This window comes from Budorcas taxicolor, chromosome 13 (assembly GCF_023091745.1).
Source record: "Budorcas taxicolor isolate Tak-1 chromosome 13, Takin1.1, whole genome shotgun sequence".
Lineage (NCBI taxonomy): Eukaryota > Metazoa > Chordata > Mammalia > Artiodactyla > Bovidae > Budorcas > Budorcas taxicolor.
Window position 1 is genome coordinate 21,304,001 of NC_068922.1, and position 22,888 is coordinate 21,326,888.

Genomic DNA, 22,888 nt, shown 5'->3' on the forward strand with positions numbered 1-22,888 from the left:
TTGTGATATTGTCCAGGATTTTGTTTACCTTGATGGCTGCAGAAGAGTTTTTGTTGCATATTCAAGTTCTAAAAAATTTCAATGATGTGGTTAAGAAAGAAAGAGAAAGAAAGAAAGTGAAGTTGCTCAGTCGTGTCTGACTCTTTGCAACCCCATAGACTATAGCCTACCAGGCTCCTCTGTCCATTGGATTTTCCAGGCAATAGTACTGGAGTGGACTGCCATTTCCTTCTCCAGCAGATCTTCCCAACCCAGGGATTGAACCCAGGTCTCCCACATTGTAGACAGACGCTTTACCGTCTGAGCCACCAGGGAAGTGTAATTAATTAGTGATACAGCAGGTCTTCTCACACCTAACCAAAATAGCTCTTCTTCCTGTATTCATCATCTCAGTTAGTGGGTTATGGTCCACCTGTCACCTAGCTAGAAACCTGTCCTTTATTCTAGACTTCTCTCCCTCACTCCCAACTTGTGTGTATGTGTGTGTGTTCGCAGTCGTGTCTGACTCTTTGTGACCCCACAGAATATAGCCCACCAGGCTCCTCTATCCATGAGATTTTCCAGGCAAGAATACTGGAGTGGGTTGCCATTTCCTTCTCCAGGGGATCTTCCCGACCCAGGAATCGAACTGGAGTCTCCTATATCTCCTGCATTGGCAGGCAGATTCTTTACCACTGGAGCCACCTGGGAAGCCCAACTTTTAATTATGATTTCAATTAATTATGATCCTTCCAGTTTTACTTTCTATGTATATTTTTACCCATCCCTTTCACTCCCATGCTTTCAGGTCTCATCTGACTAGTCTGGTAATCCCCTTTGAAGAGCTTCAGTGCATCTCCTCTGGGTTAGGTGTCCTCTTCAGGTCCTTACTCTGCTCCTGCCTGGTCCTATTAGTTTCTCCTTCTGTGTTGCTCTCCTGCATCATCTTCTTAACTCCTTGAAGGGAGAAACTGGTTGGGCCTTACTCTTTGAGGCTCAGCCTTGGATTTAGTGCCTGGTATATATAAGGTGTTGAAACAATGATTTTTGACTACACGAATGGATGAATGAATAAATAAAACTCTCCTTTAGCTTCACCGAATACCTGTTTTATATACCATGAAAAGAAAGTAAAAGTAAAAGTTTTCAGTCATATCTGACTCTTTGCAACCCCATGGATTGTAGCCACGGTAGCCCATCAGGCTCCTCTGTCCATGGACTTCTCCAGGCAAGAATACGAGAGTGGGTAGCCATTTCCTTCTACAGGGGATCGTCCCAACTCACTGATCAAACCTGGCTCTCCTGCATTGCAGGCAGATTCTTTACCATCTGAGCTACCAGGGAAGGAAGCAATAATGATCCAATTACCCAGGGGTAATTATATGGAGTATATAATAATTTATCTTCAAAGAGTCCCATGAAATCCTAGCGCTTAATCATTTCTGTTTGTTTTAATAATTTGTGTGGATGTGTTGTTCTGTGTCTGTGTCTATATGTGTTGTAAAGAGGGATGATAATTTTCAAGAAGTTGCCATTAAGTGTGATACTTCTTATTACTTTACTTTCAATATTTCAGTAATTAGCAGCATTGCCTTTGTTGTCTTTCAAATCTGGGTTCAAGTTTTGGTGTCCCACTTGGGCTGTTTTTCCCTGGAGAAGGAAATGGCTACCCACTCCAGTATTCTTTCCTGGAGAATTCCATGGACAGAGGAGCCCGGCAGGCTTCGAGTCCATGGGGTCGCAAAGAGTCTGACATGACTAAGGGACTGACACTTTGGGTCATTCTTAACCACTCTGATGCTGAGTTAGTTTCACTTTGAAGCAGTTAAAATCTGAACCCATGTGATTGTTTTATGTGTACATGTATATAGAGAGAGTGCTTGATGAGATACGGTAGGAGGTATAACTTTGCAAGAAGTAAGAGTAGAACTCTGAGGATGACACTTTGTGGTCCCTCTTGATGTTTTGCCTCACATCCCTTCTGCCTCCCTGAGCTCACTGAAAATTGAAACTATGGGAGGCAGTTTCTAGGATACCAGCTAACATCCCAACTCAAGTGCTGTGTCTCTGCTTTCTGCCTGAGAGTAATCCTGGGGAAGGAGGGAATCATCTGCCTACTGTCAATCAACAGGAGATCAGAGTGGATGGATCGATATCCCAGCCTCCTAACCGCCAGTGAGATGATTCTGAGTCATGTTTTCCCTACTCTTTCCAGAAGGTCTCCAAGGGAGACCTGGCTATAGTGGTAACACATCCAGTAACTGTTACGGGTTTTTCTCTTTTCCGTGTCTCACTTTTCCCCTTTCCTTAGCACATGCTTCCTAGGATCACCTTCCAAACTAACTGTCTGCTCCAAGTCCTTATGGCAGGTTTAGGGTACCAAGGAAACTAGGCCAAGGCTGGAAGAATGTGGGAGCCATGGCCAACCAAGGTTGAGAGATCATTACAGTCAAAAGAGACATCGTGTTGAAGAACCAGAGCCCGGGATTAAGGGTGGCAGTTTCAAGGAAGTAACGGTTGTTCTAGAAGGCTGGCCAGTGTAGAGAGCGTGAAGGGAGAACCATAAGATAGGGGAGACCAATTAGTGGTGGGTCTTAAAACTCGTTTTCACTATTTTTGCGTGATTCCAGGGTCAGTGGGACTCTAGATCGAAAGATTTGGATTGGGGAGTGATATTCTAGATAGTATAGAGAAAAAAAATTCCAAGGAAAATGGAACCAAGACACCTGTAAGCAAGTTACTGAGATGAAAGTACCTATGCTTAGGGAAGGGTGTCAGTAGTACCTGGAGAGAAAGGGGTAGATTTCACAATTATTGAGAAGGTAACACCTTTATTAATTGTCATTGCTATAAGTGCAAAGCAGGCCATGGTGATAACTAAGGTAAGCTGGTCATTTATACAGTAAATAGGGAGACATTTCAATCATTGATATTGTGCTTCAGGATAATATATTAGCAAATTTTTCTGTGAGAACTTACTATCAAAAATAGTCTTTAACTTATGTATTTGTTTTTCTCAGTTTGATTCTAAAAAAATTTAAATATTTGTCATGGCTGAGAAATTGTCATATTCTTCTGGTTCATCTTTGGTAGCAATTGATAGAGTTTGTTAGTGATAGATGTTTAAACCAAACTGTTATTCTGGAAGTGAGAATGCCAAATTTTACCAATTTGCCCATGGCATGGAAAAAATTAGACTGATGGAGAACAATATACTAGAGCAAGTGCCTTTATCAAACTGTGTCTGATGTCTTTTTTGAAATATATGATTTTGCCACTGAAGCTTTTATTTTATGGTTATTAGTAACCACTCATTTCAGTCAGTGCTGTAAAAATAGGTTTTGGTGTTCCCATTAGTCAGCAGAAAATAAAAAATGAAAATAAACCCTTCTGAAGATGCAGCTTTCACTAAAGAGGAAAGGGAAAAAAAACTAATTGAAAGTCACTGTAAATTTTCAATGATTAATATCATGCCAAATAAGTCATTAGGAATCTCTGATGGATATAAAAAGCAATCATTTGCATAATTGGAAAGAGCTAAATTCAATCTAACTATACTGCTCTATTTTTTTAGCTTGTATGTTGGGAGAGATATAATATTGAAATTGTTGAATTTTAACATAATAGCCTTTTATTATAGGTGGTTTGTACATTCTATTGGGCTCTAAATCAGCCAATTGATTTCCGAATGGATCCTTTTATTTCAGTTGATCATGTTTGTTATAGCTCACTGTTTTTTCTCTCGTATCCATCCTAATAATAATGAATCTGATTCATATCATTTCAAACATATGAAAAATCTAGGATTTCTTTTTCTTTGCTTTGCTTTTTGTGTCTTGTTTTTTATCTTACTATACGTATGTATGTATGCTGCTGCTGCTGCTAAGTCACTTCCGTCGTGTCCAACTCTGTGCGATCCCATAGACGGCAGCCCACCAGGCTTCCCTGTCCCTGGGATTCTCCAGGCAAGAACACTGGAGTGGGTTGCCATTTCCTTCCCCAATGCATGAAAGTGAAAAGTGCAAGTGAAGTCGCTCAGTCGTGTCCGACTCTTAGCGACCCCGTGGACTGCAGCCCACCAGCCTCCTCCACCCATGGGATTTTCCAGGCAAGAGTACTGGAGTGGGGAGTACTGGAGTTATATGTATGTATAATATATAACAATAAGGTGTATTATAAATATATATGTATCCAAAGCTTCAGATCTTCTTTTAGAAAAAAAGAGGGGCAAAATTTATGAACTTTATTCCTTGGTCTCTCCAGTTTTCCTCTCTACAAAGTAAAAGTAGCTTTCTAGTAACCAGCATTTTTTTAATTATTGGTATCCCATACCTTTAAAAGTGTACATAAAGTAATTCCTCTCAAACAACACTGGGGGCTAGGGCTGCCAGTCCTCACCCAGTTGAAAATCCACACAGTGATACCTCTGCCTCAAAAACAAAGGAATTAACGAATGACTGACCCAAGGGCAGGATAGAATCAGGACTCAAACCCTAGTCCTTTTGATTTCATGCTTTGTGATCTCTAATCAAACTTTTCTCAACACTGCAATATTTTAAAGATCTCTCTAATGAAAACACAGATACTATATTATTGGAAAAAAAAAACAAAACATGTTATAAGTAGAACTGACCAGTACATTTCAAAGCCATGTTCAAGGGTCATTTGTATACTGAATCAGGGGAGTTTGTCACAATCTGAAAAAGAAAAATATCTGCAGGTTTAGATCTGTAGGTGCAAAGTATCTTATTCCATAAAACTGCCTTTTGTTCTATATAGAAGATAAGTTGACTATATAATTGCCTAAAATAAAATATTTTTACTTTTTATTCAGTAAAACTGAACAGATAACATGCTCTACTATTTTGGAGAAGATTAATCAAGCAAAAAACAACCCTAAATAAATTGTTGATCATGATGGTTGACCTGCTTTGTAGTGGACAACTGAAAGGCAGTAGTGATGTTAAAGAGAATAGCTTGATTCAGAGCTGAAACTGTTAGATTCCCTTTGGAAGTGAAGAATAGATTAACAGATCAAAACAGCCCAACTTTATTTTTTCACATATTTTAAACAATTAATTATCAGAGGGTAAAAAATTCTTTATTTCCATCCAATATTCAGATTCAAAAAGTCAGCTACAATAATAGTGGTGTAAAGTAGAAGCATTTTTTTTTTTAGGTAGAAGGCTCTTCATTTTACATTTACTGTTATGCACATTATTGATTTTCTTTTCTGGTTGTTGTTCCTTGCAGAGAGTGAATCTGTCCTTCGATTTTCCATTTTATGGCCATTTTCTACGTGAAATCACTGTGGCAACTGGGGGTAAGTGGTTTTCTACCCATTCACTCTAAATAATCTACAGTTTCACTACAGTTATTATTTTTAATTTACTTCATATTTTAAAAGGGACATTTATTGGAAAAGCCACTGTCTTCTATCAAAAAGTCATGGGTATAAATAAAACCTAAGAAAAGTACAGCCATTGGGAAAACTTTTCTGCAGAAAAGAAAAAAGATACTTATAATAATTTTCAGCATAGATTCATCTCTGCTGTCTTTTCAAGTTTTCATTCATTCTTGATAATATGGAAGACTACATGAAAGGGAACAGAAGTATAAAGAAAAGGTGCTTAAGGAAGCTATAGAAGTGTATCATTTTCATTTAACTTATGTAGTAGATTGAGATACACACAAATACACACACACATTCTATTAGCTTTAGTTATTTGGTTGTTTCCTCTCCATTTAATGCCACCTAAGTTGACTGAGAATTTTAAAAATGAACACTGAAACTCGATTTGAATTCTCTTCGCTTTATTTTTCTCCACAAACTTTGGAGGTTAGTTTAGAGATTAGCAATAGCCTAGAAATGCAATTATCAGTTTTCCCAGGAGTCAGAAAAATGTATTCCTTGAATGCTACTGCCAGAAATAAGTAAAATGCCAGAGAATATCACTGTTTGCCTAATAAGGAGCAGTAGAGAAAGTAGGAGAAAGAGAGAAAAACATAAAAATGGAAAAGTAAAGAAGCAAATTAATAATAAATGAAATACACAGATAGGATGAAAGGTCTGTGGATGGCTCATACTAAAGCACCAGAGAGAGTCCCTCTCCTTCACTGGGTTTTGGTCTTCTGGATGGTATAGAAACCAGGTTGGTCACTCATCATATTTCAGTAAAAGACTTAGAAGTTATATAGGATTCAGAGGAAGATTTGTAATCAGGAATACCAATAATCAAGTAACAATTTTAAGCACCATCTCTCAGCACTGGCAAAGAAGGTACCTCTGCCTTAGGATCATGTAACCTAGTGTACAAGGTGAAGCAGAATGTGGGAGTTGCTTAGAAAATACAAACGATGAAATACGAGTTTCCCGAGATGATAAAGCTCAAACGTAAGAATCCTTTAAGACTTAATAGAAAAATTACTTAAGATATTTCTTGAAAGAAGTTAGAATTTCTGTGATTGTGCAGGGAAAGAAGAGTAAGCCACAGGGAAGAATATCTTGAATAAATACTATACAGAAGAGAAAATTTGGTGGAGTATTTTGAGATAGTAAATAACCGAATTTGAATGAAGCTGGGTATGTAGGCTTAAAAAAAAAATGTTAAGATGTGAAAAGCAGGTTGGGACAATTTTGCATACTGCCTAAAGAGTCAGTTAGAGTCAGTAGTCATTATTTGAGTTCAGTTCAGTTCAGTCACTCAGTTGTGTCCGAATCTTTGTGACCCCATGAATCGCAGCACGCCAGGCCTCCCTGTCCATCACCAACTCCCGGAGTTCACTCAAACTCACGTCCATAGAGTCCATGATGCCATCCAGCCATCTCAACCCTTCTCCTCCTGCCCCCAATCCCTCCCAGCATCAAAGTCTTTTCCAATGAGTCAACTCTTCGCATGAGGTGGCCAAAGTATTGGAGATTCAGCTTCAGCATCATTCCCTTCAAAGAAATCCCAGGGCTGATCTCCTCCAGAATGGACTGGTTGGGTCTCCTTGCAGTCCAAGGGACTCTCAAGAGTTTTCTCCAACACCACAGTTCAAAAGCATCAATTCTTTGGCGCTCAGCTTTCTTCACAGTCCAACTCTCACATCCATACATGACCACGAAAAACCTTAGCCTTGACTACATGGAGCTTTGTTGGCAAAGTAATGGCTCTGCTTTTCAATGTGCTATCTAGGTTGGTCATAACTTTTCTTCCAAGGAGTAAGCGTCTTTTAATTTCATGGCTGCAATCACCATCTGCAGTGATTTTGGAGCCCAAAAAATAAAGTCTGACACTGTTTCCACTGTTTCCCCATCTATTTCCCATGAAGTGATGGGAACAGATGCCATGATCTTTGTTTTCTGAATGTTGAGCTTTAAGCCAACTTTTTCACTCTCCACTTTCACTTTCATCAAGAGGCTCTTTAGTTCCTCTTCACTTTCTGCCATAAGGGTGGTGTCCTCTGCATATCTGAGGTTATTGATACTTATCCCCGCAATCTTAATTCCAGCTTGTGCTTCTTCCAGCCCAGCATTTCTCATGATGTACTCTGCATATAAGTTAAATAAGCAGGAGGACAATATACAGCCTTGACGTACTCCTTTTCCTATTTGGAACCAGTCTGTTGTTCCATGTCCAGTTCTAACTGTTGCTTCCTGACCTGCATACAGGTTTCTCAAGAGGCAGGTCAGGTGGTCTGGTATTCCCATCTCTTTCAGAATTTTCTACAGTTGATTGTGATCCACACAGTCAAAGGCTTTGGCATTGTCAGTAAAGCAGAAATAGATATTTTTCTGGAACTCTCTTGCCTTTTCCATGATCCAGCGGATGTTGGCAATTTGATCTCTGGTTCCTCTGCCTTTTCTAAAACCAGCTTGAATGTCTGGAAGTTCCCGGTTCACATATTGCTGAAGCCTGGCTTGGAGAATTTTGACCATTACTTTACTAGCATGTGAGATGAGTGTTAGAAGACTCTTGAGAGTCCCTTGGACTGCAAGGAGATCCAACCAGTCCATCCTAAAGGAGATCAGTCCTGGGTGTTCTTTGGAAGGAATGATGCTAAGGCTGAAACTCCAGTACTTTGGCCACCTCATGCAAAAAGTTGACTCATTGGAAAAAGCTCTGATGCTGGGAGGGATTGGGGGCAGGAGAGACTGGGACGACAGAGGATGAGATGGCTGGATGGCATCACGGACTCGATGGACATGAGTCTGAATGAACTCCGGGAGTTGGTGATGGACAGGGAGGCCTGGCGTGCTGCGATTCATGGGGTCTCAAAGAATCAGACATGACTGAGCGACTGAACTGAACTGAAATAAGTGCAATTGTGCAGTAGTTTGAGCATTCTTTGGCATTGCCTTTCTTTGGGAAAGTCCTTTATTAGATAAGTGATAAACTTAAGAAGCAGAACCAAGATTATAAGTGGAATCTAAAAAAAAATGAGACAAATGAACTTACTGACAAAACAGAAAGAAACTCACAGACTTAGAAAACACACTCATGATAGCTGGGGGAAGGGATAGTTAAGGATTTGGGGAAGGTTATGTACACACTACCATATTTAAAATGAATAACCAACAAAAATCTACTGTATAGAACATGGAATTATGTTCAATGTTATGTGTCAGCATGGATGGGAGGGGTGTTTGGGAGAGAATGGATACATGTATGTATGGCTGAGTCCCTTCACTGTTCACCTGAAACAACATTAACAACAGTGTTAATTGGCTATAATCCAATATAAAATGCTTTTGGTGTTAAAAAAAATAAAAACACAAAGCAGAATCAAGATCCTTTTAATGCCTCAAAGTATAAAAAGACTGAAGTTAGTGCATATAGTTGAAAGTGTGAAAAATATTGAGGACCTTGGTAATTCTGTGGCTTCAAACCATAGGAGAGAAATGATGCTATTAACAAAATTTACAAACTCTAAGCAGAACTGGTTTTAAGGCTTCAGTCCAAAAGCTATTATATTTTGTGTAAAAAAGGACTATATATAAGTAAAATTTATACACAGATTCTGTCTTAATGAGTTCACTGTGTATTTCTGTGCTAGTATATTGCCAGGCATTTAATAGACATTTTAATTAATATGTTGAAGAACTGAATGAAAAGGAGAAAGGCAAATTAAAAGATTTCTCCTATAAATCATGAATTACTTCATGTCCACTCACATCTTTAAAGTATGATATAAACATGGTTATCTCATAATATGAACATTAAGCATGTTTTCTGAGACTTGGTTACCAGTGTTCTACTGAATTTTTAAAAGTGAATCATTAATTATGTTTGTTCAAAATCTGTACACACAGTGGTGAAAATATGGGCATCTTTGCATTTTCAGTTTCTCAAATCATTTTATCATTAAAAGTTATGTCAGCAATTTAGCCAATATGAAGTAAGATTTCCCTTAGCTGAGTTGGTGGGAAAAAACCCAAGCAGATGGCTATATCATGTTTATTGCTTCAAAATACCTTTTCTCTTTGCAAAGATCCTCAAAATAAGTGAAGAAATCTGGTGTCTTGAATGATTTGTATCTTCTTTGATGAAAACAATAATGTAAAAAAAACCCTTTTCTATTTTTTGTTTAAGAAATGCTAGTATGGCACTTGCATATATGAATCCATACCCTGTTTAGACACTGACCTAGGCTTCTCCAAAATGGCACCAGAATCTCTTGTAAAAGTTTTCAACTAAATAAATAGCGTGTCTACACCTCCATTGTGTATTTATTCAATCAATTTTGGTTGAGTTCCTCTGTGAAAGACACAGTACATAACATTAATACTTTGGTTTGTATAGAGAAGAATAAACTGTGGTTCCTCCAGGAGCTTAGAATCTAAGAAGAGGAAGGATTATGTGACTAAGCAATAAGATAAGGTTGACTGTGAGTGTTGGAAGATCAGAAAGGTGCTCCAAGAGAGGGTCATCCTTATTGAGCAAATCAGAAACAGGTTTGTAAAAAAAAAGCTAACATTTGACATTGGCCTTAAAGGAAGGTGGAATTTTAGTATGCAGAGAAGCAGGTTGAAAAGAGGTGAAGAGGGAAGGAATATTCTAGACAAATGGATGCCAAGCTAAGTGACTTTGCTGAGTCCATATTGAGCATATTTGGAGAGCTATCAAGTAAATCTGTTTGTCTTGAGTGGAGACTCAAAGTAAGAAGAGTTCAATGAATGGGAACTGGGAAGAGTGATGTAAGATACCTTTAACTTTAGACATTTGGATGATATCCAGCAAGCACTGGGTTTCTTTGAGTAAATAACAGATCTGGCCTGATCTGGTAATGGAGGATAGGTTAAGGTGAGGGGTTTAAAGGCAAAGGAAGAAGCAGGTTTTTCAGTACTTCTAGTGCCCGAAGCCAGTGAAGGGCACATCATTTGAGTTGTCTAATCATTGTGTTTGCAGAGGTTTTCAGGCAATAGGATTCATTAAGACTCAGGTGAGTAAAGCTAAGAACAGCTTGGAAGAGAACTTCTGAATCATAGATTTTCAAGCAGTCTCTTCTGATTAAATAGGTGGTATAAGCAGATAGACCTACCTGACAAATGCTCATCACTTTGCAAAACTAGAGAAAGTTAATTATTAACTATGAAAACCTTACAAGAAAAATAGAAACCACGAGTCAGGTAGACTGAAGTAATAAAGTAGACTGAAGGCCGTTGCAAATAGACCAGGGACTGAAATTTTTAAGTAGGAATACATTGATTTCTATGAAACAAAATGAAAGAAGATATTCTATTGATTGCCACTTCTCCCTGAATGTGTCCACAAATTACTGTGACCTGTTTTCATATATGGACTTCCTGGTAGCTCACTGGTAAAGAATCTGCCTGCCAATGCAAGGGACATTGATTCAATCCCTGGTGCAGGAAGATCCCCTGGAGAATAAAATGGCAACCCACCCTAGGATTCTTGCCTTGAGAATTCCATGGACAGAATAGCCTGGTGGGCTACAGTCCATGGAGTCGCAAAGAGTCAGATATGAGTGAGCAGCTAAATAGCAACAGGATGAACACTTTAATAGGTTCTTCTTAAATTTTAGGCTTCTAAGGTGATCTTTAAAAGCTTCAAAAAGCAGGTTTACATCTGAGGATATAATTTTTTAATTCTTGCAACCATCACTAATAATGATATCTCTTTCATGAGTTCACTGTGGGCACTACATTTAACTAGATGAGAGGAAAGTGAGAGGTGGGAAGAATGGTGATTGATGCCTTATTTAATGGTGAAGAGAAAAGTTGACATTATCCAGACAATTCTGACCCCAAATTTTAAGTATGTAGTTATAGGCTGATTCAAAATGAGTGTGTAGAATTGCAAGCAAGCCACACATGAGATTAGGAATCAAAGATGACATGAATTAAAAGGCAACCTTGGTTATGTGAAGGTTTACCTTCCTTTCCTTTCTTTGTGAATTTCTAGGTGGAGATATAAGAAGATAGTTTTTCAGGTTTTTTTGCCAGGATATGAAAACAGTTTTATTGTAAAACCTGTTTCACACACATCTCTTTTTCCAGTTTAGTGATATAATTGACATATAGCATTGTATAAGATGTCAATTTTAGTTCTATTTTCTTTTGTTTGCCAGATGCTAACTAATAAAATGTAAAATGTCCACTAAGTAATCAGTATTTAATATCTGGAAAATTAATGGAATTTTAAAAAGTCAAACAAGGAAAAGTAAAATGTATACAGTCAGCCGTCCATATCTGTAGGTTTTGTATCCTGGGATGCAATCCACTATGGATCAAAAATATTTGAAAAAAATTTGTTTGGAAAGTTCCATGAAGCAAAACTTGAATTTGCTGTGAGCTGGCAACTATTTACATAGCATTTACATTGTATTAGCAGTTATTTACATTGTATGAGATATTATACAACCTAGAGTTAATTTAAAGTATGTGGGAGATATGTGTTGGTTGTACACAAATTGAGTTTCAGAGAATTTTGGTATGGGAGTGGGGCTGTGTCTGGGAGACAGAGGAACAACTGTATCTCCTTTCTTCCCATGCCTCCAAATCCATTAGTACACCTCCCAAGGCGAAAATAAATTAATCTGTGTGTGAGTTTTTTTAAACTGTTGTTGTTTATTATTTAGTCACTTAGTCATGTCTGACTCTTTTGTGACCCAATGGACTCTAGCCCACCAGGCTCCTCTGTCCGTTGGATTTCCAAAGCAAGAATACTGGAGTGGGTTGCCATTTCCTTCTCCAGGGGATCTTCCTGACCCAGGAATCGAATGTGTGTCTCCCTCATTGGCAGGCAGGTTCTTTACCACTGAGCCACCAGGGAAGCCCCACTCTTTGAGCTATGGTATGAAATTCAGATCTAAACTAATTTCCTATATCTTGTTAATAGTCATTTGTTTTTTTCCCCTTTAAGTCCCTAAGAAGAGAGGTTAAAAAAAAAGTGCATATTATTTTGATTGGGTTTTCAGGAAGTATATTACCAAATCTTCCAGCTTCTATTTTATTCTTTCTTTCAAATAGCAATATTTTAATTGTAGTCCCAAATAATATTTCATGCTTTTTAGAGGTACTTGATTAATAATAGTTATAAAAGACTTTTTAACAGCAGAAGAGAGTTAGTTATTACTCAGGATGATTGATTTTAAATACCAACCCTGTAATCTTCCAAGTATATAACCTCGATATAACAGAACTTTATTGCATCCATTAGCTTTCTGAATCTAGTGAAAAAGTAAATGACATTATTTTGTATTATTATTATCATTATGTTATTATGTGTATCTATAGATCTGATACATGCAGGGAGATATTGAAGGGATAGATGTTGGACAAAAGAAAATCCATTCCAATTTGGTTCACTAATTTAAAGTAACAAACTCAAGTTTCAAAGATTCCTGGATGGAAAGATAAGTTGTGTGATGTCTGCTCTGCTGTGTCTGAGTGATTCTCTGGATATATGTCCTGAAAGTCCAGCTCAGTTGTCCTTGATAATTTACTCCCCCAGACTGTCTAGTGTCCCTCAGTAGACTGAGCAGATTCACCAACATTACTGAATTTCTTTTCCCTGTGGCTTTATGAATTGCATGTTCACAAGCCCATTTGTTTCTCCTGTGTATCAATGCGTTGTCTTTCATCAGCACTGGTTCCTTGGGATTGGGGTGAGGCGTCGCTGGAGATCAAAGTGACAAGAGATGCAGAAAGGGGCCACCCAGGAGATAGACTAGAGTCAATATGAAAATTAACAGGGGCAGAAATGTGGGTAGACAGAAGCACAGTTTAAAAAAAGAGAGGATCATTGATCCATGGTGGATAAGTGATGATTGGTGACAGGAATGGGGAAATGTTGATTAATCAAAGTGAAAGTCTGGGTAAGAAGCGAATTCTCCAGGCCTAGCCCCTTCCATCACCATAGCAGCCATAGAGAAGTCCACAGATCAATGGATGTTCACTGTTCACTTAGGATTGTTTGCACATGGAAAGCACCGTTTAGTCTCTTGTGGATCCAGGCTTTGTTTGAAATATTGGCAAATATTTGCTTTCCTCCCTAGTCCAGATAAATAACAGTATTACCTAGATGCTCAGATACATCACCTAATTGAAAACAAAAGGAGTCTAGATGACTAATTAACAAAGTAACAAAGTACAGCAATTTCTCTAACCTTGTCCAGTCCTAGAAAGAGGAAGAAAATACTAAGTGAAGCAGGATTGACTTTAGACTCTGGGCTTCCCAGGTGGCATGGTGGTAAAGAATCTGCCTGCTAGTGCAGGAGACACAAGAGACGCTGGTTTGATTCCTGGATTGGGAAGATCCCTTGAGGAAGGAAATAGCAACCCACTCCAGTATTCTTGCCTGGAGAATTCCGTGGACAGAAGAGGAGCCTGGTGGGCTACAGTCCATGGGATCACAGAGAGTTGGACTCGATTAAGCACACATGCACACATACACTGGACATTTCAGGAATAAGTTCAAAAGAGTTCTGTTTCTACTCAAGTCAGCAATTGAAATTCATTTTCTTGGAGAAGCAGTCTGATACCTGGGTTAAGATAAATACTGTTGTATTGGAATGTGGGTCTTCATAAATCACACCAGTCATAGCTGTTGTAACATTCAGTGAATTACTTAATCTCTCCTGCCTCAGTTTCCCAATCTGTACAATAGCATAATGAAAGCTCCTAGTTCATAAGGACTTTTGTCAGGAGTTAATGACATAACATGTATTAGTGATACTTATTTCAGAGAAAATGCTACAAAAATAGCTTGTATTGTTACTACTGTCCTTTTTTAATACATATTTTTCTCTCTACTATTCCTTTGCAAAATATGTTTGCTGTAAAGCTGTGTTTGCCTGTTAGTTTGTCTATTGTTTTCTTTGATAATGTGATCCATAGCTCAGGAGGTGCTTAGGGATTTAACTTTTCATTATCTCCTTTTAAAGTCTGGCTCATCTGTTCCTGACTGGGAAGTACAGGCATGTGTAGATGACTCGGATGTCCTCTTTGTTAGCGTGGGTATATCTGTCATCTCTAAGTATACCTCAGAAGCTCCACTAAAGCCCTCCCAGTGCTGCAACTCTGAAAGTCTTACAAAATTTCCCACATGGCAGAAGAATCTTGAAATGTTGCTCTAATTGTGATATTATGGGTCATAACTGGATAACAGGTATTATTATCAACAGCAAGCCATCCATATCTTGATGCTTCTTATTCTCCCCTTTGTAAAACATGAACTTTAAGGACAAGTCATCAAAGCATAAAGTTAGTTATGGGTAAGATGATGGGGGGTGGGGATGACACTTGCCTGGTGTCATCTCATCCATGCTGCCTTTCATAGACATGAGATTTGATTAATTGCTAATAATCCAACTCTAAAATATACTGAAGACCCAATCCCAAATGCAAAATTAAACACTCGTTTGGTTAAATTTATGTGTGATGTTTTGCCTTTGAATTAGGAGATAAATTTCTTTATTCGTGCTCAGTTGCTTCGATCATGTCCAACTCTGCAACCCTATGGGCTGTACCCTGCCAGGCTCCTCTGTCTGTAGGGAGTCTCCAGGCAAGAATACTGGAGTGAGTTACTGTGCTCTCCTCCAAGGGATCTTTGCAGCCCAGGCATCAAACCCGCATCTTCTGCGTCTCCTTCATTGCAGGCAGATTCTTTACCACTGAGCCACTTGGGAAGCATAAAGTTATTTCAATGCTAACCTTTATTGTCAGGATTTTCCCCTGTTTACATCACAGGAAACCAGTAGGTATAATGTGGAAACAACTCAAAATTGTGTTCTGACTTCAACTGGTACAGCTCTGGAGCTGGGACATATTATTAAACCATAAATATTTTGTTGGCTATTTCTAATGGGATTATGGTAGATTTAGATTACTTTGTTGATCTGACAAGCCAGAGGGCTACAGTGAGATTTTCATTTAATCTGCTTATGGTTCAAATGAGAGGTTTCTGCTGAAGGCAAAGAAAATGTAGGGGGAAAGCTTTTTTAATTGTTTTATTATCAATTTCCACAGCTCCTTTAAAAAAACAAGCATCTTTTAGTTAATAGCTTGTGGAGAAAATCAATAGCACTTTTAGATTACTCAGGGAACATAGAAAAAGTAAAAGTATTTGGAACAATTAGATTTTGCAAAAAAAGAAAAACGCACAAAATTCTATATAAATGATAAAGAGAAAAGTATTTTAATGTTTTAAAAATTGTTGTCAATATACATAGCAAAGGATTTACCATACTATTTATTAAGTGTAGCCATTGAGCTCTGCCCCAAATAAGTTTTCCTCCTGATTATTCTTTTTTTAAGTGGTAATCTCCATAGATAACTTATCAATTTCCTCCAAAATGCCTTCAAAACACAATTGTTTCCCAAAACTTTATACCAGTACATTCTTGTAAGCAAAGTTTACTGCTCTTAGTAGGTGGCAGAGAGAAAAACCTCTTCCATTAGAGAAACATTTGTTAAGGTCACAGTCCAAAGACACAGGACCACTAAAGGCTGAGAAACTTCTAAAACTGAAATCCAAAGAGAAAAAATAGAAGCAAAAATAGAACACCCAAGAACTATGGGACAATAATAAAAGATGTAGTTCAGTTCAGTTCAATTGCTCTTGTTTGACTTTTTGTGACCCCATGAACTGCAGCACACCAGCTTTCCCTGTCCTTCACCAAACTCCTGGAGTTTGCTCAAACTCATGTCCATTGAGTCAGTGATGCCATCCAATCATCTCATCCTCTGTCATCCCTTTCTCCTCTTGCCTTCAGTCTTTCCCAGCATCAGAGTCTTTTCCAATGAGTCAATGCTTCGCATCAGGTGGCCAAAGTATTGGAGCTTCAGTTTCAGCATCAATCCTTCTAATGAATATTCAGGACTGATTTCCTTTAGGATAGACTGGTTGTATCTTCTTCCTGTCCAAGGGACTCTCAAGAGTCTTCTCCAACACCACAGTTCAAAAGCATCAATTCTTTGGCGCTCAGCTTTCTTTACAGTCCAAATCTCACATCCATACATGACTACTGGAAAAACCATAGCTTTGACTAGACGGACCTTCGTCAGTAATAAAAGATGTAATGCATACATAATTGGAATGTCGGCAGAGAGAAAAGAAGAGTAGAGTAGAAGAAATATTTGAAATAATAATAATAGCCAAGAACTTTCCAAAATTAATGACAGACACCAAACCAGGGATCTCAGAGAACACTAACCAGGAAAAAAAAGAATGATAGCAGAAAGCACAGCTGGACATATCAGTTTCAAACTACATATACACACGAAAGAATGCAAAGAGAAATTCTTGAAAGAAGTCAGAGAAAATCACACCTTCCTACAAAATACCCAACCAGTGCTCCTTAAAACGTCAAAGTCATCAAAACAAGAGAAGTCTGAGAGACTGTCATAGTCAAGAAGAGCCTGGGGAGACATGATAACTGAATACACTGTTATGTCCTGGCTGGGATGCTGGAATATAAGAAGGACAGTATGCAAAAATTAGGGAATCTGAATAAGTTTACTTAATAATTCAGATAATAATTATGTATCATAATCTTTTCATTAATTTTGTCCATGATATGGTCATACTAATCACATAATAATGTAAAGTGTTAGTATGAGAAACCAAGTGTGGAGTATAAGAAAAGATTCTGCTCTATCTTTGCAGCTTTTCACTAAATTTAAACCTAGTAATAATAATAAAAAACTTATTTCTTTAAAAAAAAAATAGGAAATACAAGTGGCTGCTAAATATATGGAAAATGTGTAATCATACTCCTAATAAAAGAGATACAAATTAAAACAGTGAGATATTTTTTCCACTTGTGATTTGTAAAGATATTTAAAAAATAATTTTCCTAATACAATAATTTTTTTAGGACATAGAGAAAAATATAGTCTCAATTATAATCTGTTAAAATATAAAATGTATAATTGTTATTTCTACTTCTAGAAATATACCCTTTAGATGCACTCACACAGGTGTGAAATAATGTATAAGGCTATCCATTGCTAAAGATTGAAAACAACCTGTTAATAAGGTTGTTCAAGTTGTGAACAGATGAAATAAATTATGCACTCACAGAATGGAATGCCATGTAGCCTTTAAACTGAATGAACAGCTCCATATATCTAGTGAAAAAAATCAAGGTGCAGAACAATGTTACACACATATATGTGTGTCTGTATCTGATTGCAGACAGGTATATTTAAACATGCATAAACTATCTCTGAAATAGTCTGAAAGAGATATGATTTTAAGTTCACAAAGAAATCGCTGGAAAGATATACAGCAAACTATTAACAGTGGTTACTCTTAAAGAGAAGAATTGGTAGATTGCTGGAGATGGGGAAAAAGGAGACAGATTCCACAGTCATCTGTACATCAAATGATTGCTTTGTTCATGTATTATCCCTTCCAATGCTATTAGGATTTAACATTCTTATTGGCAAGAACTCACAAGGAATAAATCCCTGAAGTACATATATTTGTTTTCTTTTTGCATAATCTTTATAGTAGATAGTTTTGGAAAACAGTGGAATTTTCAGATTGTAAGGTATCAAGTTTTCTCGTAATTAGTTTTTTCAAAAATTTCTTATGTTTTAGAGTTTCAGGTGGTAAGTGAAGTTGCCATTTTTATTGTGTTCATTTAAATTATTTATTGAAGTATTTATTGGTATATCTAAGTTTCTTGAGGATAAACCCAAATTAACATCAAACTGCTAAATGTGACATTGAAAGAAGGGCAGTAAAAAGATTTGGGTGATTCATGGTTTAAATATATCGGTCATATTAGAAGGGAAGATATCACCATCTAATTAATCAACACATATTTGATATGATTAGAAACAATTTATTTGACAATATAGTATCAATAATTAGAAACTGAAAACAATTAGCTGAGTATTTTCTAAGCAGAAATAGGAAAATGTAAGGAGTGTATCTATTATCATAAGTCTGCAGATTTGGCAGCAAGAAATAGCAGCGCTTCAAGGGTGGACCCGTGAGGAAGGGAAGTTAAATCAGGAATGAATGAGGCCATACCGGTGGAGCTCCTCTTGCTGTGGTGCTACTACTACTGCTGCTAAGTCACTTCAGTCGTGTCCAACTCTGTGCGACCCCATAGACGGCAGCCCACCAGGCTCCCCCGTCCTTGGGATTCTGCAGGCAAGAACACTGGAGTGGGTTGCCATTTCCTTCTCCAATGCATGAAAATGAAAAGTGAAAGTGAAGTCGCTCAGTCGTGTCCGACCCTCACGACCCCATGGACTGCAGCCTACCAGGCTCCTCCATCCATGGGATTTTCCAGGCAAGAGTACTGGAGTGGGGTGCCATTGCCTTCTCCATGCTGTGGTGCTAGACACTGTTTAATGAGGATATTGTTATGAACTGAATATCTGTATCCCTCCCTAAGTTTGTATGTTGAAGCCCTAAACTCCTATGTAGAGATGAGGCCTCTAAGACTATAACTGAGGTTAATGAGTTCATAGGGAAGGGGCCCTGATTCAGTAGGATTGGTGTCCTTAAGAGAAGAGACTATACAAGCTCACACTCACCCTGTGTGCGCTCAGGGGAAAGGCCACGTGAGGATTTAGTGACATGGTGGCCACATCTGCAAGTCAAGAAGTGTCCTCAACAGAAGCCAAACCTTGCCTGAACCTTGATCTTGGGTTTTTTAGCCTCAAGAACTGTGAGAAAATACATTTCTATTGTTTAAAGCACCCCATCGATGGTGTTCAGTTATGGCAGCTTGAGCCAACTAATACAGATGTCCGAAGAGCTTAATGACTTTGGACTTTCAACAAGGTGGGAGACAGACTCCAGAAGTTCAGATTTTCTGGACCAAAATGATACTTAAGTTCTTGGCAATGTCCTGATTCTGAGTAACCTGTCCCTTGGCCAAGCTATAAGGAGCAGAGCCAGCCTCAGAGAAGCAGAAGCCAGGCTGGGCTTCAGGGCTGGCCAGGGTGGCAGAATGAGAAGGGCAGAAGCCAAAGCAGATTATCACTAGGAATAACAGAGACAGCCTGCGGAAGGTAGTAGATGACCACTCCTCAGAGAAGGTGCAGGGTCCAGGGACTAGTGCCAGCCAGAAGGAAGATTTCCAGACCACAGGATTCTCCAGAAGGACAGTTATACAGGACAACAGACAGCTGTGGGCTGCCCCCAGTGGATTTACTATTGGATAAAAGAGAAGAATGACTTGATGGAACAGCCCACAAATACCTCAGTTGAATATTTGTTCAAGAATGTATAGAATGAAGGATTTCAGGACCAGCCACTGAAAGTGTGCATGAAGGTGGTGGTGGAGGTAAGGAATTACATGAGCTCTCTGTTTGTAAGAATATCTCTACTGAGAAATCTGTGTCTTATTAATATCGTCCAGGAGGCTTCTTTATTTCAGTGTATTCCTTGTGTGTTACATAACCTTTGTGTTTGTTCTGTATACATTGTTGTTCAGTAGATAAGTTGTGTCCGACTCTGTGACCTCATGGACTGCAGCATTCCAGGCTCCCATGTCTTCCACTGTCTCTCAGTTTTCTTGAATTCATGTCCATTGAGTCAGTGACGCTATCTAACCTTCTCATCTCTGCCACCCCCTTCTCCTTTTGCCTTCAATCTTGCCCAGCATCAGAGTGTTTTCCAATGAGTTGGCTCTTCAAACCTGTAGAATATATAAATTACTTGCCTTTTCAATACATATATAAATGGTATACCACTCAGGTCAGGGACACGAGCATGCATTTCTTTTTCCTCTAGAGACGATAGGTTGTCTGGGCAGTGGTTGATCCTGTGGCGTTTGTCCTATGGTTTGGCACAATTTAGTACTAGGCTCACACCTACTGGAGACGAGGTAGGGGTGGAGCTGCTATTCAGTTCAGTTTAATAACTCTTATTTTCATAAACTAAACTGCAACTGTGTTTCAACACTTCATGCTTAGCAGGTGGCTGCCATGGAACTGATAAAATGTTAGAATGAATAACAAGTTCTGCCTCAGAATTCCCTGGAGTGCTTCGTAAAAATGTGGATATCAGGGTCCTGCACCACACCCGCAAACAGCAACTTCTGTAGAATGTCTATGTTCAAGAGGCAAGGGATGACAGACCAGGTTAGAAGATGAGGGCAAGGGATGAACCTAGACAAATGGTCATTAAGTTGAGTTCGTATAGCATACACACTCTATTTTTCCCAGATTAGATTTCATTTTAATAGAAAATTTTTCTAATATCTCATATTCAAAGTACATGTAAGATTTGTACTTTTAATTGATTATTGTTATTTTATTTGGGGAGATATGGAAAAGTGATGTGGATAATGGGGAGTACAGACCACCTCTAGACACCACCACCCTCTTCTCAATTGGACTTCCTGGCAGCAGAACCCAAGAATCTGATTTTCAACAGTTTCCCAGGTGATCCTCATGTTTATTATGCTTGCGATTTTCTTGGGCTCCAAAATCATTGCAGATGGTGACTGCAGCCATGAAATTAACAGATGCTTGCTCCTTGGAAGAAAAGCTATGACAAACCTAGACAGTGTATTAAAAATCAGAGACATTACTTTACTGATAAAGGTCCATATAGTCAAAGCTATGGTTTTTCCAGTAGTCATGTATGGATGTGAGAGTTGGACCATAAAGAAGGTTGAACGCTGAAGAATTGATGGTTTTGAACTGTGGTGTTGGAGAAGACTCTTGAGAGTCCCTTGGACAGCAAGGGGATCAAACCAGTCAATCCTAAAGGAAATCAGTCGTGAATATTCACTGGAAGAATTGATGCTGAAGCTGAAGCTCCAATACTTTAGCCACCTGATGTGAAGAGCTGACTCACTGGAAAAGACCCTGATGCTGGGAAAGATCTAAGGCAGGAGGAGAAGGGCGCAGGAGGAGAAGGAGGTAGCAGAGGATGAGATGATTGGATGGCATCACTGACTTAATGGACATGAGTTTGAGCAAGCTCTGAGAGACGGTGAAGGACAGGGAAGCCTGGTGTGCTGCAGTCCATCAGGTCACAAAGAGTCAGACATGACTGAGCGACTGAACAACAAAATGGGACAAAACACATTTTGAGAAACACAGCACTTTTATATAAATCTGGTCAGTGGAGACTCTGTAGTAAAAAACGAACTTATAAACATCTTTCTACTTACATCATCAAGAAAGCAATTAGAGTTTTCAGGCATAAATTCAACTGCAGCTGCCTATAAACTCTAAAAGGGAAAAAAGTCACTACTCATCCCCAGATTGCAGGTCTAATTACTTCCTTGTAATAGTTTGCCTGGCAGGTCAAGATTTAGACTGCAGAGCATAGGATTGTTCTTACAAGGCTCAATGTCACCTCTGCTTTGTGTCTGCCTTCCAGAGCTTTCCACCGGGGACATGGACTCATTATTTTCACAATTTTGTCATCTGGCAGTATTTAAAGACAGTTTGTGCCTGATAACTTTCATTAACTTTTCCCCTAAACTGTGTTCTAAGCAATAATATGGTTTATCCCCTCCTGCTCCATTCTTCGTTATGCCGTTTTCTTTGGGTTATAACGGCATTATGTATATTCGTATCACATTCCAGAACACAAGGCATAGTTGACAGTCGCCTCCTAGGTGAGTCCAAATGCAAAATGTTGGGCAGCCTCTTCAAGTTAACATTCCAGTGCTGTGCCATTTGAGTGAGAATTCAAAAGGGGGATAGAAGAGAAGAGTTTTATTTGTTTCCCTTCAGTGATTCAGTGAAACAGTATCTGTCACAAGCATCTCATTCAAATAACCCATCCTCAAAGTGAACAGCACTTGTAGTAGCTCCTTGAAAAATTGAGCCTGCGGGTACAATAGAGCACTTAACTTCAGAGAAGGGATGTAAACACCAGTCTGAACAAATGTTGTGCCACTTCTGCTCGGCTTCTATTAAAAACAATGAAACAAATAGAATGATGAGAGTCTTTTATACAGAAGCCTTTTTATCCTAAATAGAAGGCCAAAGAATGTATAAAAAGTTTTCTTTAAAATTCTCAAGGATGAAGAATAAATTCATAATTAAGAGTTCAAAACAAAAACGATCATTATATGATCTTGATTTTATGACCCATCCATCTATTCAGGAATGTTTGTTCCAATGCACATTGCCCAGCCTTTCCTGTGGGAGTCCAGCTTGCTTCCTCTAGGCCCCTGCAGGCCAGCCTTGACCCCAGCAATATATCCGGGAACTGTATAGCAGGACTGTCAATTTCATTAACACCTAGGTTTGGGCTAGAAGAGGAAGTCTTCTTTGTGTGCCATTCAGCTTGAAGATACTGAGAATCTGCCTGTAACTCAGAGACTACCTAAGACAATCTATTAACATTGAACACAGGATGAAAATGTTTGGCTTGCTAAATAATTTTTTTTTAAATTTTCCAAGTTGTCCATTTTCGTGGAGTAAACCACAATCCATCACCTTCATGCATTTGCCTTACACACAGAGTAG

The 22,888-nt window shown here is 38.5% G+C and overlaps 1 protein-coding gene across 3 annotated transcripts in view; it reads left to right on the forward strand.

The window, feature by feature from the left end:
* PLXDC2 (plexin domain containing 2) overlaps positions 1–22,888 on the forward strand; it is a 449,542-nt gene that overhangs the window by 246,150 nt on the left and 180,504 nt on the right. For all 3 annotated transcript variants that reach the window (XM_052650669.1, XM_052650668.1, XM_052650670.1), the window contains exon 4: positions 5,233–5,302. In XM_052650669.1, coding sequence (XP_052506629.1) covers positions 5,233–5,302 — 70 coding nt within the window. The remainder of the gene's footprint in view (positions 1–5,232; positions 5,303–22,888) is intronic.